Source organism: Lithobates pipiens, unplaced genomic scaffold, assembly GCF_037356315.1.
Source record: "Lithobates pipiens isolate NorthernLeopardFrog02 unplaced genomic scaffold, aLitPip1_a1.2 Scaffold_18, whole genome shotgun sequence".
NCBI lineage: Eukaryota > Metazoa > Chordata > Amphibia > Anura > Ranidae > Lithobates > Lithobates pipiens.
The window spans coordinates 632,898,866-632,917,961 of record NW_027507758.1 but is presented as its reverse complement, the minus strand read 5'-3'; the positions used below and the strand labels follow the sequence as shown (position 1 = coordinate 632,917,961).

Sequence of the window (19,096 nt, the reverse complement as noted above, 5' to 3'; positions counted from 1 at the left end):
CCCTGCCTTTGGCCAATTATGGCTCTCTTAGCTGAGGGCTCTGTGATTGGCCAAAGCATACAGGTCATGGTGCATGCTCTGGCCAATCATCATACAGCAATGCACTTGTGCTCTCGCAGTGCATTATGGGCCGTTACCGGCCACTCTAATTTGGCGCGAACGGCCCATAATGTTCAGTTTTCGACAAACAGGTGAACAGCCAATATTCGACGCGAACAGAAAGCTCATCCCTAATGCCCAATAACAATCTTGCGCATGGTTAACCACTTTAACCCTGGAAGATTTAGCTGCTCAATGAGCCCATATTTTTGCGATACAGCACTGCATCGATTTAACTGACAATTTCGCCGCCAAGCGATATTGTACCTGAACAAATTTTACGTCCTTTTTTTCCCACAAATAGAGCTTTCTTTTGGCGGTATTTGATCATCTCTGCGGTTTTTATTTTTTGCGCTATAAACAAAAAAAAGCGACAATTTTGAAAAAAAAAACACAATATTTTGTACTTTTTGTTATAATAAATATCCCCATTTAAAAAAAAAAAAAAAAGCTAAATTTTTTCCTCTGTTTAGCCCGATATGTATTCTACAAATTTTTGGTAATAAAAATTGTAATTAGCGATATAAAATGCTATAATGCTGTACCAATTACTGTATAAATATCACCGGCAGGGAAGGGGGTTAAGGCTTAGGGGCGATCAAGGCATTAACTGTGTTTTAACTGTAGGGGGATGGGACTGTCTAGGAGAGAGATCAGTGTTCCTACTTGGTATGAAAACACAATCTGTCTCTACTCCCCTGAAAGAACCGGGATTTGTGCGTTTACACACACAGATCCCGGTTCTCGCTCTGTCACAAGCGATCACTGATCACGATGTGTCCGGTGGTCATTGCACCCACCGGGCACACGTTGCAGGCAGGCACGCAATCGCCCCTAGTGGCCAAAAGGTGAAGCGACATAAGGTAACGCCGTTTCGCCCAGCCGTGCCATTCTGCCGCACTAAAACTGCGGCGGCTGGTCGGCAAGCAATTCATGTTTACAGACAATCATACCTATCTAAATAATATTGCATGAACATAGCCCAATGGGACTACTTGTCACAGCTGGGTGAATTCCGGTCACGTTTGTTTTTTGTTAATGGACCTCTAAGTGTTTGTGAAATCTTACACCACAAAAATGTACTCAGCCAATGAAAGGTAATGACTACATTTTTATTTTTCTACTGCTATGAATGGCCAACACGGTACAACACTTCATCCATGTCTTTGGTGATCTCTTATCTCCTTATCAACTGTTTCTTACATGATGAAGATCAGCCATGGAGTATATCTGAGGTGTATATCAGGGTGTGCTTCTTCCCCACCTGAGAGCTGTGATGTCCAGCAACATTCATATAGAAGACATTTCCCACACTCAAGGCACTAATACACCTCGAGGGTTGTGTGGGGTCCCTGATGTACAGGAAGACAGGACTTCAGTGAGGAACAATTCTCTCACTCAGGACAGGAAAGTGGCTTCTCCCCCGTGTGAGATCTCTGATGTTTGTAAAGACTTGACTTCCGTGAAAAACATTTCCCGCACTCAGGACAGGAATATGGCTTTTCCCCCGTGTGAGATCTCTGATGTGTGTAAAGACTGGACTTTTTTGAAAAACTTTTCCCACACTCAGGACAGGAATACGGCTTTTCCCCTGTGTGAGATCTTTGATGTATGTAAAGACTGGACTTCTGTGAAAAACATTTCCCACACTCAAGACAAGAATATGGCTTCTCCCCCGTGTGCAATCTCTGATGTCTGTAAAGACGGGAATTCACTGAAAAACATTTCCCGCACTCAGGACAGGAATACGGCTTCTCCCCTGTGTGAGATCTCAGATGCATGGAAAGATTGGCCTTCTGTGAAAAACATTTCCCACACTCGGGACAGGAATGCGGCTTCTCCCCTGTGTGAGATCTCTGATGTGTGTAAAGATGGGACTTGTCTGAAAAACTTTTCCTGCACTGAGGACAGGAATACGGCTTTTCCCCTGTGTGAGTTCTCTGATGTGTGTGAAGACTGGACTTCTGTGAAAAACATTTCCCGCACTCAGGACAAGTATACGGCTTCTCCCCCGTGTGAGACCTTTCATGTTTAACAAGATCTACTTTTTGTACAAAACATTTTCCACATTCAAGACAGGAATACAGTTTCTCACCCGTGTGAATTCTCTGATGTGTGTAAAGATTGGGCTTGTTTGAAAAACATTTCCCACACTCGAGACAGGAATATGGCTTTCCCCCCATGTGAGACCTCTGATGTCTGACAATTTCTGATTTTTTTACAAAACACTTCTCGCACTCAGTACAGGGAAACCTCTTCTCTGTTGGAAGGACGGCCCCGTCCCTCACAGTCTGAGGTTCCTCAGGATAAGAGGAATACGATGGTCCATCTACACTGTGTGGTGCCGGATGGACATTTGAGGTAGCCGGGTTTTCTCCTGGACTATTCCGTGTATGAGATCTTCCATGTGTGATAAGAAATGATTTCCGTGCAAAACATTTCTCACACTCAGGACAGGAAAAAGGCTTCTCTCCCGTGTGAAATCTCTGATGTCTGCAAAGATGGGACTTTTGCGCAAAACATTTTGCGCACTCAGGGCAGGAATACGGCTTCTCTCCTGTGTGAGTTCTTCTATGTACATTAAGATTGCCTTTCCAATTGAAACCCTTCCCGCACTCAGGACAGGAAAAGCTTGTTGGAAGGACGGCCCCGTCCCTCACAGTCTGAGGTTCCTCAGGATAAGAGGAATACGATGGTCCATCTACACTGTGTGGTGCTGGATGGACATTTGAGGTAGTCGGGTTTTCTCCTGGACTATACTGTGTGATGTCCTCATCTTCTACTTTACAGTCTGGAGACAAAGTGAGACAATCCTCTGAGGTTTTCCTCATCTCCCGTCCATCTACTAAAATAGAAATACAAAGATTATTACTAGACATGAGCTGATTGGTTCCCCTAAACCAGGACTCCGCCCACATCAGGCAGCTTTGCCTCTGAGGATCTTACAATTCCCCCCTCAAGGTAACTAGTAAATGGGTCCTCTGATCTCCTACCAGATCATTTCTTTATTCATGGACCTTAGTCAGAGAGTGAGGAAACAACGAGAACTGTCTTTTATAGGAGTGACAGTGATGAGGGGATTATAGGACGAGTGTCCCCTCCCCCTCTATCACTCATTGCCATCTTCCCAACACAAGAAGTCCTGCCCTTCCTTATTTAGTCCATGATTTAGTCATGAATAACAGCGGGGCTGAGCCCCACCAGAGGTCAGAGAGTGAGGATGGGGGGAGAACAACCAAGATGAAGACTGGACTGATCCTGAAGACCCCCATCATTGGGTTATTGACTCCTCCCTCATTATCACTTTCTGTTTAAGGTTCCAAAGTTTGAGGATGTTATCACATTATTATCAACATGTAAAAGTCTGTGCTCCAATCACATCATCATATATAAAATGCCCAGCTGGTAGACAATGGGTGTAACAAAAGAGAATACATATTATGTGTATATATAGCAGAGGGGAGAGAGCAGAAGTCAGGACTATGTAATGTACAACATATTGTATAAGATACAACAGATAGGACTATATAGTATCAGAATGATGTAATGTACAACATAGACTATATAGTGCAGGGATCAGGAGTATGTAATGTACAATATAAATTATACAGTGTAAGGGTCAAGAGTATGTAATGTACAACATAGACTATATAGCGCAGGGGTCAGGTGTATGTAATGTACAATATAAATTATACAGTGTAAGGGTCAGGACTCATAATATTGGTATTCAGTAATCAGTTGAAGATTAAATGTTTGGTGGAGACAAGTTGCAGAGGTCCCACACCGCTGCCTCCCATCTCCTGAGACTGCACTCAGTGACTTGGGTCTGAGACTATACAGACATATCCCTCCACCCGCCACAGCCAGCAAATAACAGAGAAATCAATATATAAATTAAATATTCCGCACTTACCAAAAATAGTGAAGTGATAAATGATTTAAAAATTGTTGTATAAAGATGAATAAAAATATATATGTGTAGGTGCCGCTACTCCAAAGAATGAAATACTCAATTTAACAATATGTATATATAAAAGGAATTGCGCAATACTAAACCATATAAACTTCCAAATCACTGTGAAAACCAAAAGAGGTGATAATCAAGCAACCAGTAAAAAAATAAATAATCAAAAATTAAAGAAAAAAAAAAAACTTTTAAAGTCCAAAAAAAATCAATTAAGGTTTTTTCTTAAATTTTTGATTATTTTTTTAAATTATTTTTTCACTGACTGCTTTATTGTTAATCACCTCTTCTGGTTTTCACAGTGATTTGGAAGTTTATATGGTTTAGGATTGCACAATTCCTTTATATATACATAAACAGAGCACGTAACCCTGGGAGAATTTTTCTGTCAGATCTTACTAGACCTGGGTATGGAGAAGGAGGCCCAAGACACATACCCCAGGTGCCTCGGTCTAGTAACATCTATGGTGAAAATTAACATTTTTCTGCCAACTGATCCCCAGAATCTCCATAAATCCAGTCTAGATACATAAATTGTGTCGGCAGCACAGAGAAGGAAGATTATCTGAGAGAAATCCAGGAATACAGGACGGGGAACACAGCTCAGGAAAGTGACCAGGGGATTACAGGCTGATATCACCTAGTCCCCGCCCTACTCTGGACCAATCAGTGAGCAGTATGGGTGGAGGAATGTATTTAGTGTTAATGACCCACCTGTGCTGATCTCTGTAGGAGTGTCCTCCTCTATAAATGTCCCCGTTATTCCATCCTCCTCCATAGACTGCTGATCATCCCTCACATACCTCTCTTCTTCTTCTGCTTTCACCTCAAATTCTATATCGATTGGATCTCCACTCTAAATCAAGAAAATGAGAGAAAATATCATCTGTAAGATATACTGTAAGCTTTAATTTTGTGACATCACATAAAAATCCACATATTGTCACCACAAATCCATGCTTTAGATGCTCCGTCCCACCAACCTTGTAACAGTGAGGAATGGTGTGATCTTCCTGTGTGGAATCCCGGGAATACAGAGGACGGGGACATCTCTCTGGTGGGTTCCTGGTATTAGGTGGCTCCATCATATCCTTGTGTCCTTCTGAAAACTCCTCCATCACTCCATACTCCTCATCCTCCTCTTTATACTCTTCTTTACCATCAATATTATCACCCCTGAGGTTTCCACTCTGAATATATAATAAAGCATTCATTGTAACTAGAGATGGGCCAAACAACCCCCCATGTTTGGTTCACACCAAAACTCCCTAACAGAGAAAAAGTTCTGACCCAAATGGCCAACCCTAATAGTCTATGGGACCTGAACTTGAAAAAACCAAAAGTCCTAATTTTGAAGGCTTATATGCAAATAATTGGCCATAAAAGGGTATGGGGGCCTGGGTACTTCCCTGGGGGACATGTATCAATGCAAAAAAACGTTTTAAAGAGATTGTTTTTTCAGGAGCAGTAATATTAATGGTGCTTAACCACTTGCCTACCGGGCACTTGGAAATAAAAAAAAAAAAAATATATATATATATATATATATATATATATATATATATATATATATATATATATATATATATATAAATAATTTCCTAGTACCTCCATGGTAGCATAAATGTGATAAGCTCCACCCGGACTCCTCCCCTCAGGATAGTTAAAGTGGTTGTAAACCCTTACAACATACTTTGACCTACAGGTAAGCCTAGATTAAGGCTTACCTGTAGGTCCAAGAAATATCTCCTAAACCGTATATATTTGCCGAAAGACAGGCACTGCTGACTACGGCGCATGCGCCGTAGACAGCGGCGCGCAGGCGCACTGAGCACGCCACCAACGGTGATATGCCGCGCGTGGCGGCTCCTGTGCGCATACACGGAAGTGACGTTATCGCGGCTTCGCCGAATGACAGCGGTGGAGCAGCGAGACCCACCGAGAAGATGGATGCACCGGACTACAGGGGACAGCGGTGATATCGCTGGCTCCTGTGTCAGGTAAGTGACACATAATGGACTACTATGCGATGCATAGTAGTCCATTATGCTTTACCTTTGCAGGGAATGAAAGAGGAAGTAAACTCATCAGGGTTTACTTCCTCTTTAATACATTATAAAAGTGACAACCATACCCCCAATGGCATTTTCCTTTTTTCTCCTCATACCTGATGGATAGTGTCAGTGCATGTCTTTTCCTCTGCCATGTGCAGCTTCCGTCTGGGTTCAAACCTCTCCCAGATGTGGTCCCCTGTCTTGGGCTGCTAACACTGCTGATAAGAGGGGAGCCCCTTCTGAGGGTATTTTGGGGCAGCAGCAGTTTCCAAACTTGGAACGACAGTCCTGCATATTGGGCTAAGCTGGCTTTCCACAGTGGGCACAGGTAATGGCTTCCTTAATCCTGAGCTTTTTCATATACTGTGCCTGTGTAGTTTTCTTGGTCCTGTATTCCTGTCTCCCCTGGCATTCCTTGTGCGGTGAGCGCCGGGGCGCAAAAGCGCCGCTGAAGGGGCGGTATTCTGATCTCAGATAGTTTCCGATTGTCCGAGCCGTGCTCCTGGCCGCTCGGCGCATGCGCAGGTGGCTGACACTTGAGGCGCCATCTTTCTTGTGGGTAAAGCCCTGTGGGCTTTCCCTCACTTAGGATGAAATATTTAGGGGGCGGAGCAGGGAAGGTGGGATGTGTGAATCCGCCTCCCCTTTCCCTGTTTAGATGCGCAGGGCGTTAGTTAGCCTAAAGCCCCATACACACTATCAGATTTTCTGCTGATATTGGTCTTCAGATTTACCAAAACCATGTAGTGCAAGGGCCTGCCTGATTGCATACAAATTGAAACTCCTAAGGTTTGACTCCATATTATATGGTTTTGGTAAACCTGAAGGAAAAAAATTTGCAGAAAATCTGATAGTGTGTATGGGGCTTTAGGCTCATTCCCAACAGGTCTTGCCCTTGGAATGCTCCTGTAGCCTCAGTAGTGGACGTGTATGGTGAGTACTTTCTGGTGTTTTTAAAGGGAAAGAGATAATGGCCTTACTTAAATATATAGTACATATTTATTTTGCTATATGTTTCTTTTTTTTGGGGGGGGTATATGTGAAAAAAAAAGATTTTATATATATATATCTCTATCTATCTATCTATCTATCTATCTATCTATCTATATATATATATATATATATATATATATATATCTATATATATATATATATATATATATATATATATATATATATATATATATATATAATAGAGTGTAGCTACTTAGTGACAGGGGGAAGGGCTGTACTTTCTTCCCCCCTTTTTATTGTTATGGCTTTCCCTTGTCTTTGCGCTTGTGTTCTGTTTTGCTGCTTTTTGCCCTTTGCCCCCACAGTTATGAGTCAGCCGCCATCAGACCAAGACCCTCGTTTTCTTAGGCAAGGACACGCACCTAATACAATAAAAAAAAAAAAAAGGAAAAATGTTTTTTTGAACAAAAGAGTGCTTTTATGTTGTCACTCTCGTTTCAGCCCTATATGCCAAGACCTGTCTAAAAAGACTTCTGGCCATCACAGTGGACACTCCCGGCCAAGTTCTAATCACAGTCGGTCGACTAGTTCGACACCATTCTGATGGGAGGACAGCTTCTAAAAGACATCGGTTATCTAGCCCTCCCAGGCGGGAAATTGCCAAAAAATGCCGGGCATGTGGAGCATCCCCTATGGCAGATAAGCTGGTCTGCAAAAACTGATTTCGGGGTTATGCTGAACAAGAAAAAAACTGAAGTTCAGCCGGTGATGGATTTAATAAAAAAAGGTGGTCAAGCACTAATTAGCCGAGCTAATGCACTCATCTCCCTCGCAACAGGTCATGGCTAGTGGGAAGGTTCAGCCTTCGGATTCAACCCTTCCAGACCCATCAACAGCGGGTCCTGCAATGGCCACATCAGGGCCACTTCCCCCGACCACAGGAGACAAAGATGAATCAGATGATTCTATGGATGAATCGGAGCCCTCAGGCTTCAACTTCTCTTTAGTTCAGCCATTTGTTTCTGCGGTCAATCAGGCCATCGGCTGGGAGGAACCACCTAAGAAAGCCAAGTCCTTTTTCCCCATTTTTAAAGAAAAGACTTACTTGCCTTTTCTCCCTTTATGGAAGAGTTAAAGGAACTTATAGAGGGGGAATGGAGGAAGACGGACAAACGCTTCTCCTTAAACCGACTTCAACAGCTATACGCTTTAGCAGAGTCTGACTCTGTTCTCTTGGACACTCCTCCAGTGGTCGATGCTGCAATGGTGCGCCTAGCTAAAAACCATCTCCCTGCCAATGGCGGACTCCTTTAAGGATCGGTTGAATAGGTGCATTGACTTGGACCTAAGGAAAGCCTACCAATTGGCAGGAGGAGCCTGCAGGCCAGCTGTAGCATTAGCTTCAGTCTCTAATGCCATCATGGTTTGGACCGAGAACATTGAGGTAGCCATTCGTCAAGATGTACCTAAAGATGACATCATTAAAGCACTGGAGGAGCTCAAATTATCTGAAGACTTCGTAGGGAAGCAGCAATTGATTCGGTGAGGTATTCAGCTAGTGCGATGTTGCACACGATTATAGCCAAATTAACTCTGTGGCTGAAACCTTAGACGGCCAACGTAGCATCGAAGAAAAATTGTTGCAAGATCACCTTTGATGGCAAAGCTCTGTTTTGGAGATAGGCTGGAGAAAGCAATCTCTTGAGTGAGTGGGGAAAATAAATAAATAAATTGGGATTACTTCCCCAGGACAGGAGGGTTAAGCGTTCGAGTTGTTTCCTCTAAATTTCAGTCCTCCAGAAACAGGAACTTCTCTCCATCAACGTAGGGATCCCAAGAAGAATTGGAGAAGTACTCAGGCCACTTTATTAAGTCATACAAACAGAGGAGTCTCTCCAACCCCCAGGAGGCGACGAAAACTTTGGCAGGAGGCCACTCAACTTCCTCCAGTGGCGGCCAGGTTGAAGAGGTTTGCTGAAGTCTGGTCCAGCCGGTGAAAAGATCACTGGGTGGTATCTACCATCCGGTTTGGTCATTTTTGGACGTTCCTAGGTCATCCACCACAAGACTCATTTGTTCGAACGAAACAGCTAGCTTCTCCTCAAAAGACGGAGGCTCTGCAGAAATATCTTCACCTATCGCAGGTTCAGCAAGCGGTAATCCCTGCCCCTCCTTCCGAGAGATTCACAGGATTCTATTCTCCTCTCTTTCTTATCCCCAAAAAGAGTGGAGAATGGAGACCAGTAGTGGATTTGAAGAGATTAAATTGTTTAATTCATTTAGACTCTTTAAAAATTGAATCCTTACAAACTATTATCCATATGGTCCAACCGGGAGACTGAATGATCTCGGTGGACTTGCAAGACACCTATTTTCATGTTCCCATTCTCCCTGCCTTTCAGAAATTTCTAAGGGAGGCGGTGGGTCCCACGCACCTCCAGTTCCAGTGCCTTCCTTTCAGCCCGTGCACGTCCCCAAGAATATTCTCAAAGGTGTTAATCGCAGTCCTGGCACCCCTCAGGGAAAGAGGACTGCAAGTTTTTCACTTTTTGGACGACATCCTATTGCTAGCCCCCAGTCCAACCCAGCTTCTGGAGCACAGAGAGGTTCTCTTGTCCACCCTGAATGAGTTTCGGTGGTTGGTGAATGCAGAAAAGAGTCTCCTGGCCCCAACCTACTTAATGATCTACCTCGGCACTCTTTTCAACACCTCAGCCAGAACGGTGCATCTCCCCCCAGAAAGTGGTGGCTATTGTCCAAAAAATGTGTCATGTCACTTTCTCACCTGTCAGCATTAAATTGTTTGAGCCTAATCGGGACCATGCTACCCTGGGCTCATTGGCATATGAGGATTTTTCAAGTGGGCTTGCTGGCTCAGTGGAGGAGGAAGTTACTGTCAGTGAATTTTCGATTTCAGTTCCCATGAGGAGGGGTCTCCTCTGGTGGTCAAACAAGGACCTAATCTCAATACCTTGTCTTCTTCAATGCCCCTCCTGGATCTTCCTTACCACTGATGCAAGTTTGATTGGTTGGGGAGCACACTGCGATCACCTTGCAGTACAATTGAGGTGGGACTTTCCCACGAAGGGGGTAGTCTCCAATGTCTTGGAGTTACGGGTGGTCTATCTAGCCCTAGTGTGTCTGTGAGAACATCTACACCAGAAGCAAGTCCTAGTACCCCTGGACAACAGAGCAGCAGTGTCGTAAATCCAAAGACAAGGGGGAACCGACAGCATCCCTTTACTAAGAGAAGTGGAGCCCATTATGTTGTGGGCACAGAGAAATCTGCTGGATCTGAAGGTGGTCTACCTTCCGGGCCACCTGAACAAGGAGGCAGATCATCTGTCTCGTTTTCAAAACAACGAATGGGCTCTTCACCCCTTTGTGTTCAATTGGATCATGAGTCTTCAGAATCCTCCGGATATCAACCTTTTTGCCTCACCAATGAATACCAAACTGCCAAGATTTCTCTCCTGCCTGCCTCATCCTCTAGCAGAAGCAGTAGATGCCCTCTTGAGCCTGTGGCATTGCAAAACAGCTTATGCATTTCCTCCCAAGCCCTTAATCTTAAAGTTTCTGCTCAGGTTGATGAAGGAACCAGTCAGAGTTGTGGAAATTCTACCATAATGGCCGAGGAGGCCATAGTTCCCCTGGGTAATGTGCCTCAGTACGTGTCACCCTTTCAACATTCCGGTGCTACCTCAACTTCTCTCTCAAGGGAGATTTGTGCCTCCAGCTCCTCACAAGCTGAATCTGCATGTTTGGATGTTGAAAGGGAGAAATTCCAGTCCTTAAGTTGCTCCGCAAATGTGATCTCAACTCTTTTGAAGGGCAGAAAACCCTCCGCGAATTATGTTTATTCAAAAAATCTGGAATAAGTTCAAATTGTTTGTGGCAGACAAGTGTTCAGCTCCTACAATGCCATCAACTGCACTCCTCTTGGATTTTCTACAGGATGGCCTGGACCTTGGTCTCAGTCTCAGTTCACTTAAGGTTCAGGTGGCAGCTATTTCGGCAGCTACCCAGAAAAGATGGGCATAAAATTCGCTCATCATTCAATTCTTCAGGACAGTCAAACAAAATCCGACCTCCAGTAAAATGTTCTTTTCCTGCTTGGGATCTGCTCTTTCTCCTGGACTGTCTGAGGTCTCAGCCTTTCATCCCAATAAAATCCGCTTCCCTATGGAACCTGACGCTCAAAATGGTCTTTTTAATTGCAGTGACTTCAGGGAAAAGGGCCTCGGAATTACAAGCTTTGGGGGTAAAAGTTGAGCACATATCTTTCTTTCCGGATAGGGTGGAACTGCATACAGTACAAGGGTTTGTCCCAAAAGTTTCATCGGTCCACTCTCTCAGAAGCCTGGGTGCTTCCTAGCTTTATGGATCCACTCTCAGGTTCACTACAAGAATTGGACATTTCCAAGGTGCTAAGATGCTACCTGCAAGCTACAAGCCCCTTTAGAGCATCACACAAATTGTTCATACTTCCTTGGGGCAGAAATAGAGGGAAGGAAGCAGCATCAAGAACTATCGCCTCCTGGATTTGCAAGCTGATCCAAAAAATGTATAGTGGTAGAGGGATGGATCCTCCGGCGGTGAAAGCCCACTCAATGAGGGCAGTCTCTTCATTGTGGGCGACAAGGGCTAATGTCTCTCTAGAGACCATTTACAAAGGGGCCACTTGGGTCATCCCCAAACACGTTCATGCGTCATTACAGGATTGATCCAGGGGCACTCACTTCAGTGGAGTTTGGAAGAAGGGCGATTGAGTCAGCTCTCTCGTTTCCTTGATAACATTTTCTTTATGAGCATTACCCACCCTGTTGTTCGCTATTTATTTTATCACAGGTATCCTGCCATGGAGACACCAGGAAAATGGTAAATTGTATCATACTTACAGTAATTTTCCTTTCCTGGTGCCTATCCATGGCAGCATACATGTCCTCTCATGATATTCGATATAATAGGAGAATGCTATTGGGGGGGAAGTTTTGTTTCTTTTGTAATGTATTTAACTATCCTGAGGGGAGGAGTCTAGGGCGGAGCTTATCACAGGTATTCTGCCATGGATAGGCACCAGGAAAGGAAAATGACGGTAAGTATGATACAATCCGTTTTTTTGCACTATAAAAAAGACTGAAAACTTTGTAAAAAAAAATAAAAAATGCATTTTTCTTCATTTCTGTTATAAAATTTTGAAAATGTGTAATTTTTCTTCATAAATTTGGGCCAGAATTTATACTGCTACATTTCTTTGGTAAAAATAACCCAAATCAGTGTATATTATTTGGTCTTATCGTATTATAGTCTACAAGCTATGGTGCCAATCACTGAAAATTGATCACACCTGAAGTACTGACGGCCTATCTCATTTTTTGAGACACTAACAAGCCAGGAAAGCACAATTATTCCCCAAATGACCCCCTTTTGTACAGTCTAAGGTATTTAGGGCACTTTCACACTGAAAGAGACGTGCCTCTATTTTTAGCGGCGCTTTACCGTTGTTTTTGCAGTGCTTTTTGGGCGCTTTTAACCCCCGCTAGCGGGCGAAAAAGGAGATAAAAGCGCCCTCAAATTGGCGCTGCCCATTGATTATACACGGCTCCTAAAGCGCTGCAAAGATGCTGCTTGCAGGACCTTTTTTAGCGCCCTTCCAGCGCACAGCTCTAGTGTGAAAGCCCTTGGGCCCCTTGGGCTTTCACACTGGAGTGAGAGGAGAGGCGCTTTACAGGCACTTTGCGGGTGCTGTTTTTAGTGCTATAGCGCCTCAGTGTGAAAGTAGCCTTAGTAAGAGGCATGGTGAGTTTTTATAAATAAATAAATAAAGTCGCGCTATGGAGAAACCAAAAACAAAGCAAGATCTCTAATGTGATAGAAATATAAAAAATAAAAAGTGAAGGAAGAAAAGGAAATATACTGGGTTAGAGCTGCCTGTGCCTGAAGCCCTCACTTCCTTAGTGGGGAGGAGAGGGAAATGAAAAGTGTAAAATAAAAAGGTTATGGCGCTAAACCCTATCACCAAAACCTGGTGTTTTTTTAAAAAGAAAAAGCTATTGGCAATAGCGTGCAAAGATTTCCTAAAATAATTTTATATCCTAATTGAAAAAATATATGTGTGATCAATATTGAATCAACATTCGTGTTCCATCATAATTATATCCAAAATAGATATTGAGTTATCTTATACGTGTCAGCCTGCTATGAGTGAATATCAAAAATATATAAACATTCATTTAGATATACAAAAAGGTGAAAATGTTGTTTGTATTGGTGAGTTTTTAGTTATAGGCGGTTCAGGCGTTCTAGGGACATAAATCACACATCTAATTTCCTGACTACCTATTACATTTTGAAAGCCCTGGAGCACCAGGACAATGGAATCACCCACAAAATGACCCCATTTTGGAAAGCTAACACCCCAACCTAGTAGTGGCACTGATGGAACTGCGTTGGCACTGTAGGGACACAGAGATGGCACTGTAGGGGCACTCGGGATGATGCCAACTCACGCTTCTGCTGTGTATCTCTTTCCTCTCCTCACAGGATACAGCGTGTGAGGAGAGTATAGAGAAACACTGCAGGTGCATGAGATGAACCGGGCATGATCCCGGTTTGTTGACAAAGTGATCACACAGAGCAATCACGTGGTAAATGGCCACTGTGATTGGCCTTTTACCCTGATCCGTGATGCGCTGGGTCCCCCGGACCCAGTGATCAGACACTTCCAGGTGCTCGCCACAATGGGCATGCAAGAAGCCCGAGCACAGGAGGACATCAAAAGAGGCCCTCCCAGAACTAGCCAGCCGCGCCGTAGCCATCATTCAGCTATAGGGAAGTATATGGAAGTGCGGTCGGCAAGTGGTTAAAGTAAAACAATAAAAATGAAAAATTCCTTTAAATATAGTGCCTGAGGGTCCCTTTAGTCTGCCTATAAAGTAGCGCATCTGTACCATGTATAGAACCTGCTGCAGGAAAACTGACCTTTCTAAAGAAAAAAAATTAATGAAATTACATTGAAATTGCTGGCAATACAATACCATTGTCAGCAATAGAAAAATATATAAAAAAAAAAAAAAACGTCATGCCGGTGCTCTCAATCCATATCAGGTCCTTCTGGTGTGGTATGGATTTTAAGGGGAATCCTACGCAACATTTAAAAAAAAAATGCTGCCCCCCCCCCCAAAAAATCTATACAGACCCTTATCTGAGCATGCAGCTTGGCAGGTCAGGAATGGCGAGGGACGAGCAAGTGCCACCACCCCTCCTGGACCATACCAGGCCACATGAACGCAACATGGACTGGTCAGTGACATCACAAGGGGGGTGGTGCTACAAGTTGACATCAATGGGTAGCTCTGACCCTTACCTATATAAGAACTATCAAACGGCAAGCTAGGCATTTGGCGGCTTGCCTTAGTTGACTGCAGAGCAATTTATTTATTTTTTTCGGGTCAGCAATGCAACATGATTAACAATGGAACTACATCAGGGGACACTGTGTTTTTACTTTTTAAATAAAGGAATTGTCAAAAACGGTCTCTGTATTTTTATTACTTTTTGGTGAATGGGTAGGGGTATTATGTTTCCCATACTTATTTACATAGGAGGGCCAGAATCTGGGTGTCCCCTTGGTAAAGGGTCTTCCAGATTCCAATAAGCTTCCACCCGCAGATCCCCACAACCTACGCCCAGGGTTGTCAAGAAGAGGTACTGTCCCCAAGGTGCTTTGGGGTGAGGGCCCCTACTGCCCCAAAGCACCCCCTTATGTTGAGTGCATGTGGCCTGGTATAATTCAAGAGGAGGGGCTCACTTGCCCCCTCTTTCCTGCCCTATCAGGCTGCATGCTCGTATGTGGGTCTGGTATGGCTTGGAGGTGGGGGGGGGGGGTCCCACGCTGATTTTTTTTGCCTTTTTATTCAGCTGTCAGCAGGGAAGCCCATTGACAGCTGATGACTCATCGGTTGTGAAGGACACCACGGCAGACTTTCCGACACCATGGCACACCTTAATATCCAGCTATTCACTGCACCCCGATTGGCCAAAGCATTACCCAATCAAGGTTTAGAATGTAGTGTGCAGTGCATTGCAGAGCATTCAGCAGGGCAAACACCCACTGAACGCCCTGCAAATTTGGGTGTTCACCAAACGGGTGAACAGGCAAAATTCGGGACAAAGTTTTTGCTCGCCCCAAAACCGTTCGCCAAACTTTAATTGTAACAAACGTCCTGCGTATAAATTATAACTACCAATAATTGTCCATCTACCCGACGACGGTGAGGGATGGTGTGACCTTCCTCCTCTTTTATCGCTTCTTTAGCTTCAACTTTAGAATCTCTCAGGTTTCCACTCTGAATATATAATAAAAATGACATCAATAGTAACAATACAGATAATGTACAGATCCTAATGATACTATCAGTGATTGTTCCTCATCTACCTGATGATGGTGGGGGATGGTGTGATCTTCCTTTGTGGAATCCCGGGAATACAGAGGACGGGGACATCTCTCTGGTGGGTTCCCATTACTGGATCCATCTGTAGGAAACACACACACTGACTGAATACATTGTTTCTATGTGTTTATCAGATGATGGGGGATCTAGGTGGAGCCTCCGTACTGCTCTCTCCTTTACAATAAAGTCTCCTCTTACCCGGTGATGTGAGGGGCGGCTGATTGTCCATCATGACGTCCTTGTAGAGATCCTTGTGTCCTTCTAAATACTCCCACTCCTCCATGGAGAAATAGACAGTGACATCCTGACACCTTATAGGAACCTGACACACACAATGATACAGTCACCATCCAGACACATCCCTTGTCTGTTACTGGATAATGTCCCAGAATTCCCAGAATCCTCCTCACCTCTCCTCCATCATCTCTCTGGTGACTTCTAGAATCTTCTTTGTATTTCTCTATTCTATCAGGGAGGGAGGTGGAGGCAATGTGATGGTCATATGATCTCCAGACTTCACAGGAGGAAAACTCTAGATCTGAACACAAATAGTAAAATCAAATGATATTCCCAGAATCCTCCTCACCTCACTATATGGGTCTCCATTTTATTAAAGCCGCACTTCCGGCTGAGATAGAATTCACCCACACAGGACCCCTTCACTCCACAGGTTAAAAGCTTGTTGCAGGTATTATGATGTCATTACATAAAATGCAAGTCCAACAGTCCCACTTTGCTACTGAGGCTGCAGCCAATAGCTTCATCACTGATCTGTGTATTCTGAGAGTGGAGGAGCCCCCCCACCCCCATTGTCAGAATACAATAGTGCAGTGGGAAGGATTCCCCCATCCCCCTCCAATGTGTGGATGGGGGAATCACTTCAGTTTTTACCTCTCATTCCACTGGCTGAACGATAAAACTGAACCATGTATGGCCAGCTTTGGAAGCAAGATATATTGATCATCAACTGATCCCCCCCCCTGAAGGGGTTAATCCTCATATCCAAAACCATCTTTAAAGAGGGATTCCGCCCAAAAAAAAAATATTAAAAGCCAGCAGCTATAAATACTACAGCTGCTGACTTTTAATAAATGGACACTCACCTGTCCCGGGTTCCAGCGATGCCGGCAGCTGAGGCCGATCGACCGCTCGGGCCTCGGCTGCTGCCGCCGCCATTCGAGGTGAGGGAATCAGGAAGTAAAGCTAATCGGCTTCACTTCCCGGTTCCCTACTGCGCATGCGCGAGCCGCGCCGCGCAATAGGAGATCTCCGCGCTGTCACTGGGACCCGTGTGTGTCCCAGCAGACAGCGCGGCAGGGCAGGAAATGGCGTAGACTCCCGTGGGAGTCTATGCCCGGAAGTGGGTGAAAATACCTGTCTTTGACAGGTATCTCCACCCCCCTCCCCCCTGAAAAGTGTCAATTGTGACACCGGAGGGGGGGGGGGTTCCGATCAGCGGAGGTTCCACTTTAGGGTGGAATCCCGCTTTAAGGCAGGAAAAAAGGGGCATCTGCCCTGGGGCCCATTATTGTTGTGGGGCCCAAAGCAGCTGCCTCATGCTTGCCAACTATACCAGTTAAAATTCCCTTGTCCCTTGAACATTTAGTCCCGTACTGTGTCCCAATATCTCAATGTGAAGTTTGGTTACTAATGCTGCCCAGCTCTGCCCTACTGGTGTGTACAGATGACTCACCGACAAACCCTGTGTTTACATGTAATAACCTGCATTCATATGTATGTATATCGTGCCCCCCGAGGTCATATGCAAAAGGTAAGCGAACTGGAGGTGGAACTCTTTTTCAAAATAACATGGTGCCACAGCACAGTGAAGTTTGGTGCATGTGAATCCGCAAATCTTAGCAGACGCGTGAGGGTGTCATTAACAATTACTGCTACTGCTGTGTATGTGCTAAAGGACAGCACATTTCTGTGGTGTCAGGAAAGCGATTTTGCATGCGTTTCCGACACACACAAATGTCTCAGTTACATTGGTGGTCAGTGTAAATCTTCTCATTACATTGGCACTTGGCGTACGATCATTTCATTCATACTAGTGGCCAGTGTGAAGGTCACCCTTACATTAGTGGTCACTCTAAAGCCCTCCTTACATTGGTGGTTACTGTGAATGCTCCTATTACATTGGTGGCCAGTGTAGAAACTCCTCTTTATATTGGTAAAAAAAAAATCAAAACTTGTATTTGTGGTCAGTTTTGAATTCTTCCTTACATTGGTGGTCCATGTAGAAGCCCCATTTAAAATGGTGGTGAGTATAAACCCCCCTTACATTGGTGGTCAGTGTAAACCCCCCCCTAAGATTGGCGGTCAGTGTAAATCTAGCCCTAGTATTGGTGGTCAGTGTAAATCCACCCCTAACATTGGTGGTCAGTGTAAATCCACCCCTAACATTGGTGGTCAGTGTAAATCCACCCCTAACATTGGTGGTCAGTGTAAATCCACCCCTAACATTGGTGGCCAGTGTAAATCCAGCCCTAACATTGGTGGTCAGTGTAAATCCACCCCTAACATTGGTGGTCAGTGTAAAAGTGTAACCTTGCATTGCTAGTCAGTACAAATCTCCTCTACAATGGTTGTCAGTGTAAATCCCCCCTTACATGGAGGTCATTGTATATACCCCGTTACACTGGTGGTTACATAGTCAGGTTGAAAAAAGAAAAGTCCATGTAGCTCAACCAAAACTGGTTGGTGTAAATGCTCTTATTACATTGGTGTAGGTATAAAAATCCCTCTTTATATTGGTGGGTGATGTTAAATCCCCTGTTACATTAGTGGTCAGTAGAAGTGCAACGGATCGTCACCGATCCGTGATCCGAACGGATCTGAGCGGAGTGCTCCGCGGTCTCGTCCTCGGGAAAGGCAGTGGCTTCGGCCTAGTTCCAAAGCGGCAGCCACCTTGGTGCACCCATCAGCGTTTACAATGTGATCGCTTCGTCAAATGACGGCGCAATCACTTGTAAACAAACCGGCGTCATGATCACGCCGGTTCCTCTCTCCCCTCTGTGTACTGATCTGTACAGTGGAGGGGATTGGATGGCAGCAGCTCTGTGACAACTGCAGACACAGCCATCCCCGCATACTCTGCCAATACTCTGCGATACCCTGCCGATACTCTGCCATAATTACAGTGGGGGAGATGTATATTACAGTGGGGGAGATGTATATTACAGTGGGGGAGATGTATATTACAGTGAGGACTATATGGTGGTGGAATTTTCACAGGTTTTTGCAAATTTAATTATTATTTGCTGGTCCGAAAAATTATCTGATCCGAGGAACGATCCGATCCGTGAGTTTTTTGATCCGTTGCACCCCTAGTGGTCAGTGCAAATTCCCCCTCACATTGGTGGTCAGTTTAGAATCCCTCACTATATACTTGCCAACGATTTCCAATTTATTGCGCTACATGATTCAGAATTTGCCACAATGCACTGCCCCCTAACTAATCCCCCCCCCCCCAGCATTGCAACTGATCCCAGGAGTTTTCTGTCTATTGATGGGTCCCCTCACCTCCCAGTCCATAGTGTACAGAGGCAGTGAGGAAATTATGTGCTGTA

At 44.5% G+C, this 19,096-nt stretch overlaps 1 protein-coding gene across 1 annotated transcript in view; it reads right to left on the bottom strand.

Moving 5' to 3' along the window:
• Positions 1-19,096, bottom strand: part of LOC143986884 (uncharacterized) — a 97,796-nt gene that overhangs the window by 32,999 nt on the left and 45,701 nt on the right. Inside the window, exons 12-18 of the mRNA XM_077485290.1 lie at positions 15,935-16,062; positions 15,723-15,846; positions 15,509-15,606; positions 15,318-15,419; positions 5,047-5,253; positions 4,778-4,919; positions 1,503-2,944 (exon numbers count right to left, since the gene is read on the bottom strand). Of these exons, the coding sequence (XP_077341416.1) occupies positions 1,503-2,944; positions 4,778-4,919; positions 5,047-5,253; positions 15,318-15,419; positions 15,509-15,606; positions 15,723-15,846; positions 15,935-16,062 (2,243 nt within the window). The remainder of the gene's footprint in view (positions 1-1,502; positions 2,945-4,777; positions 4,920-5,046; positions 5,254-15,317; positions 15,420-15,508; positions 15,607-15,722; positions 15,847-15,934; positions 16,063-19,096) is intronic.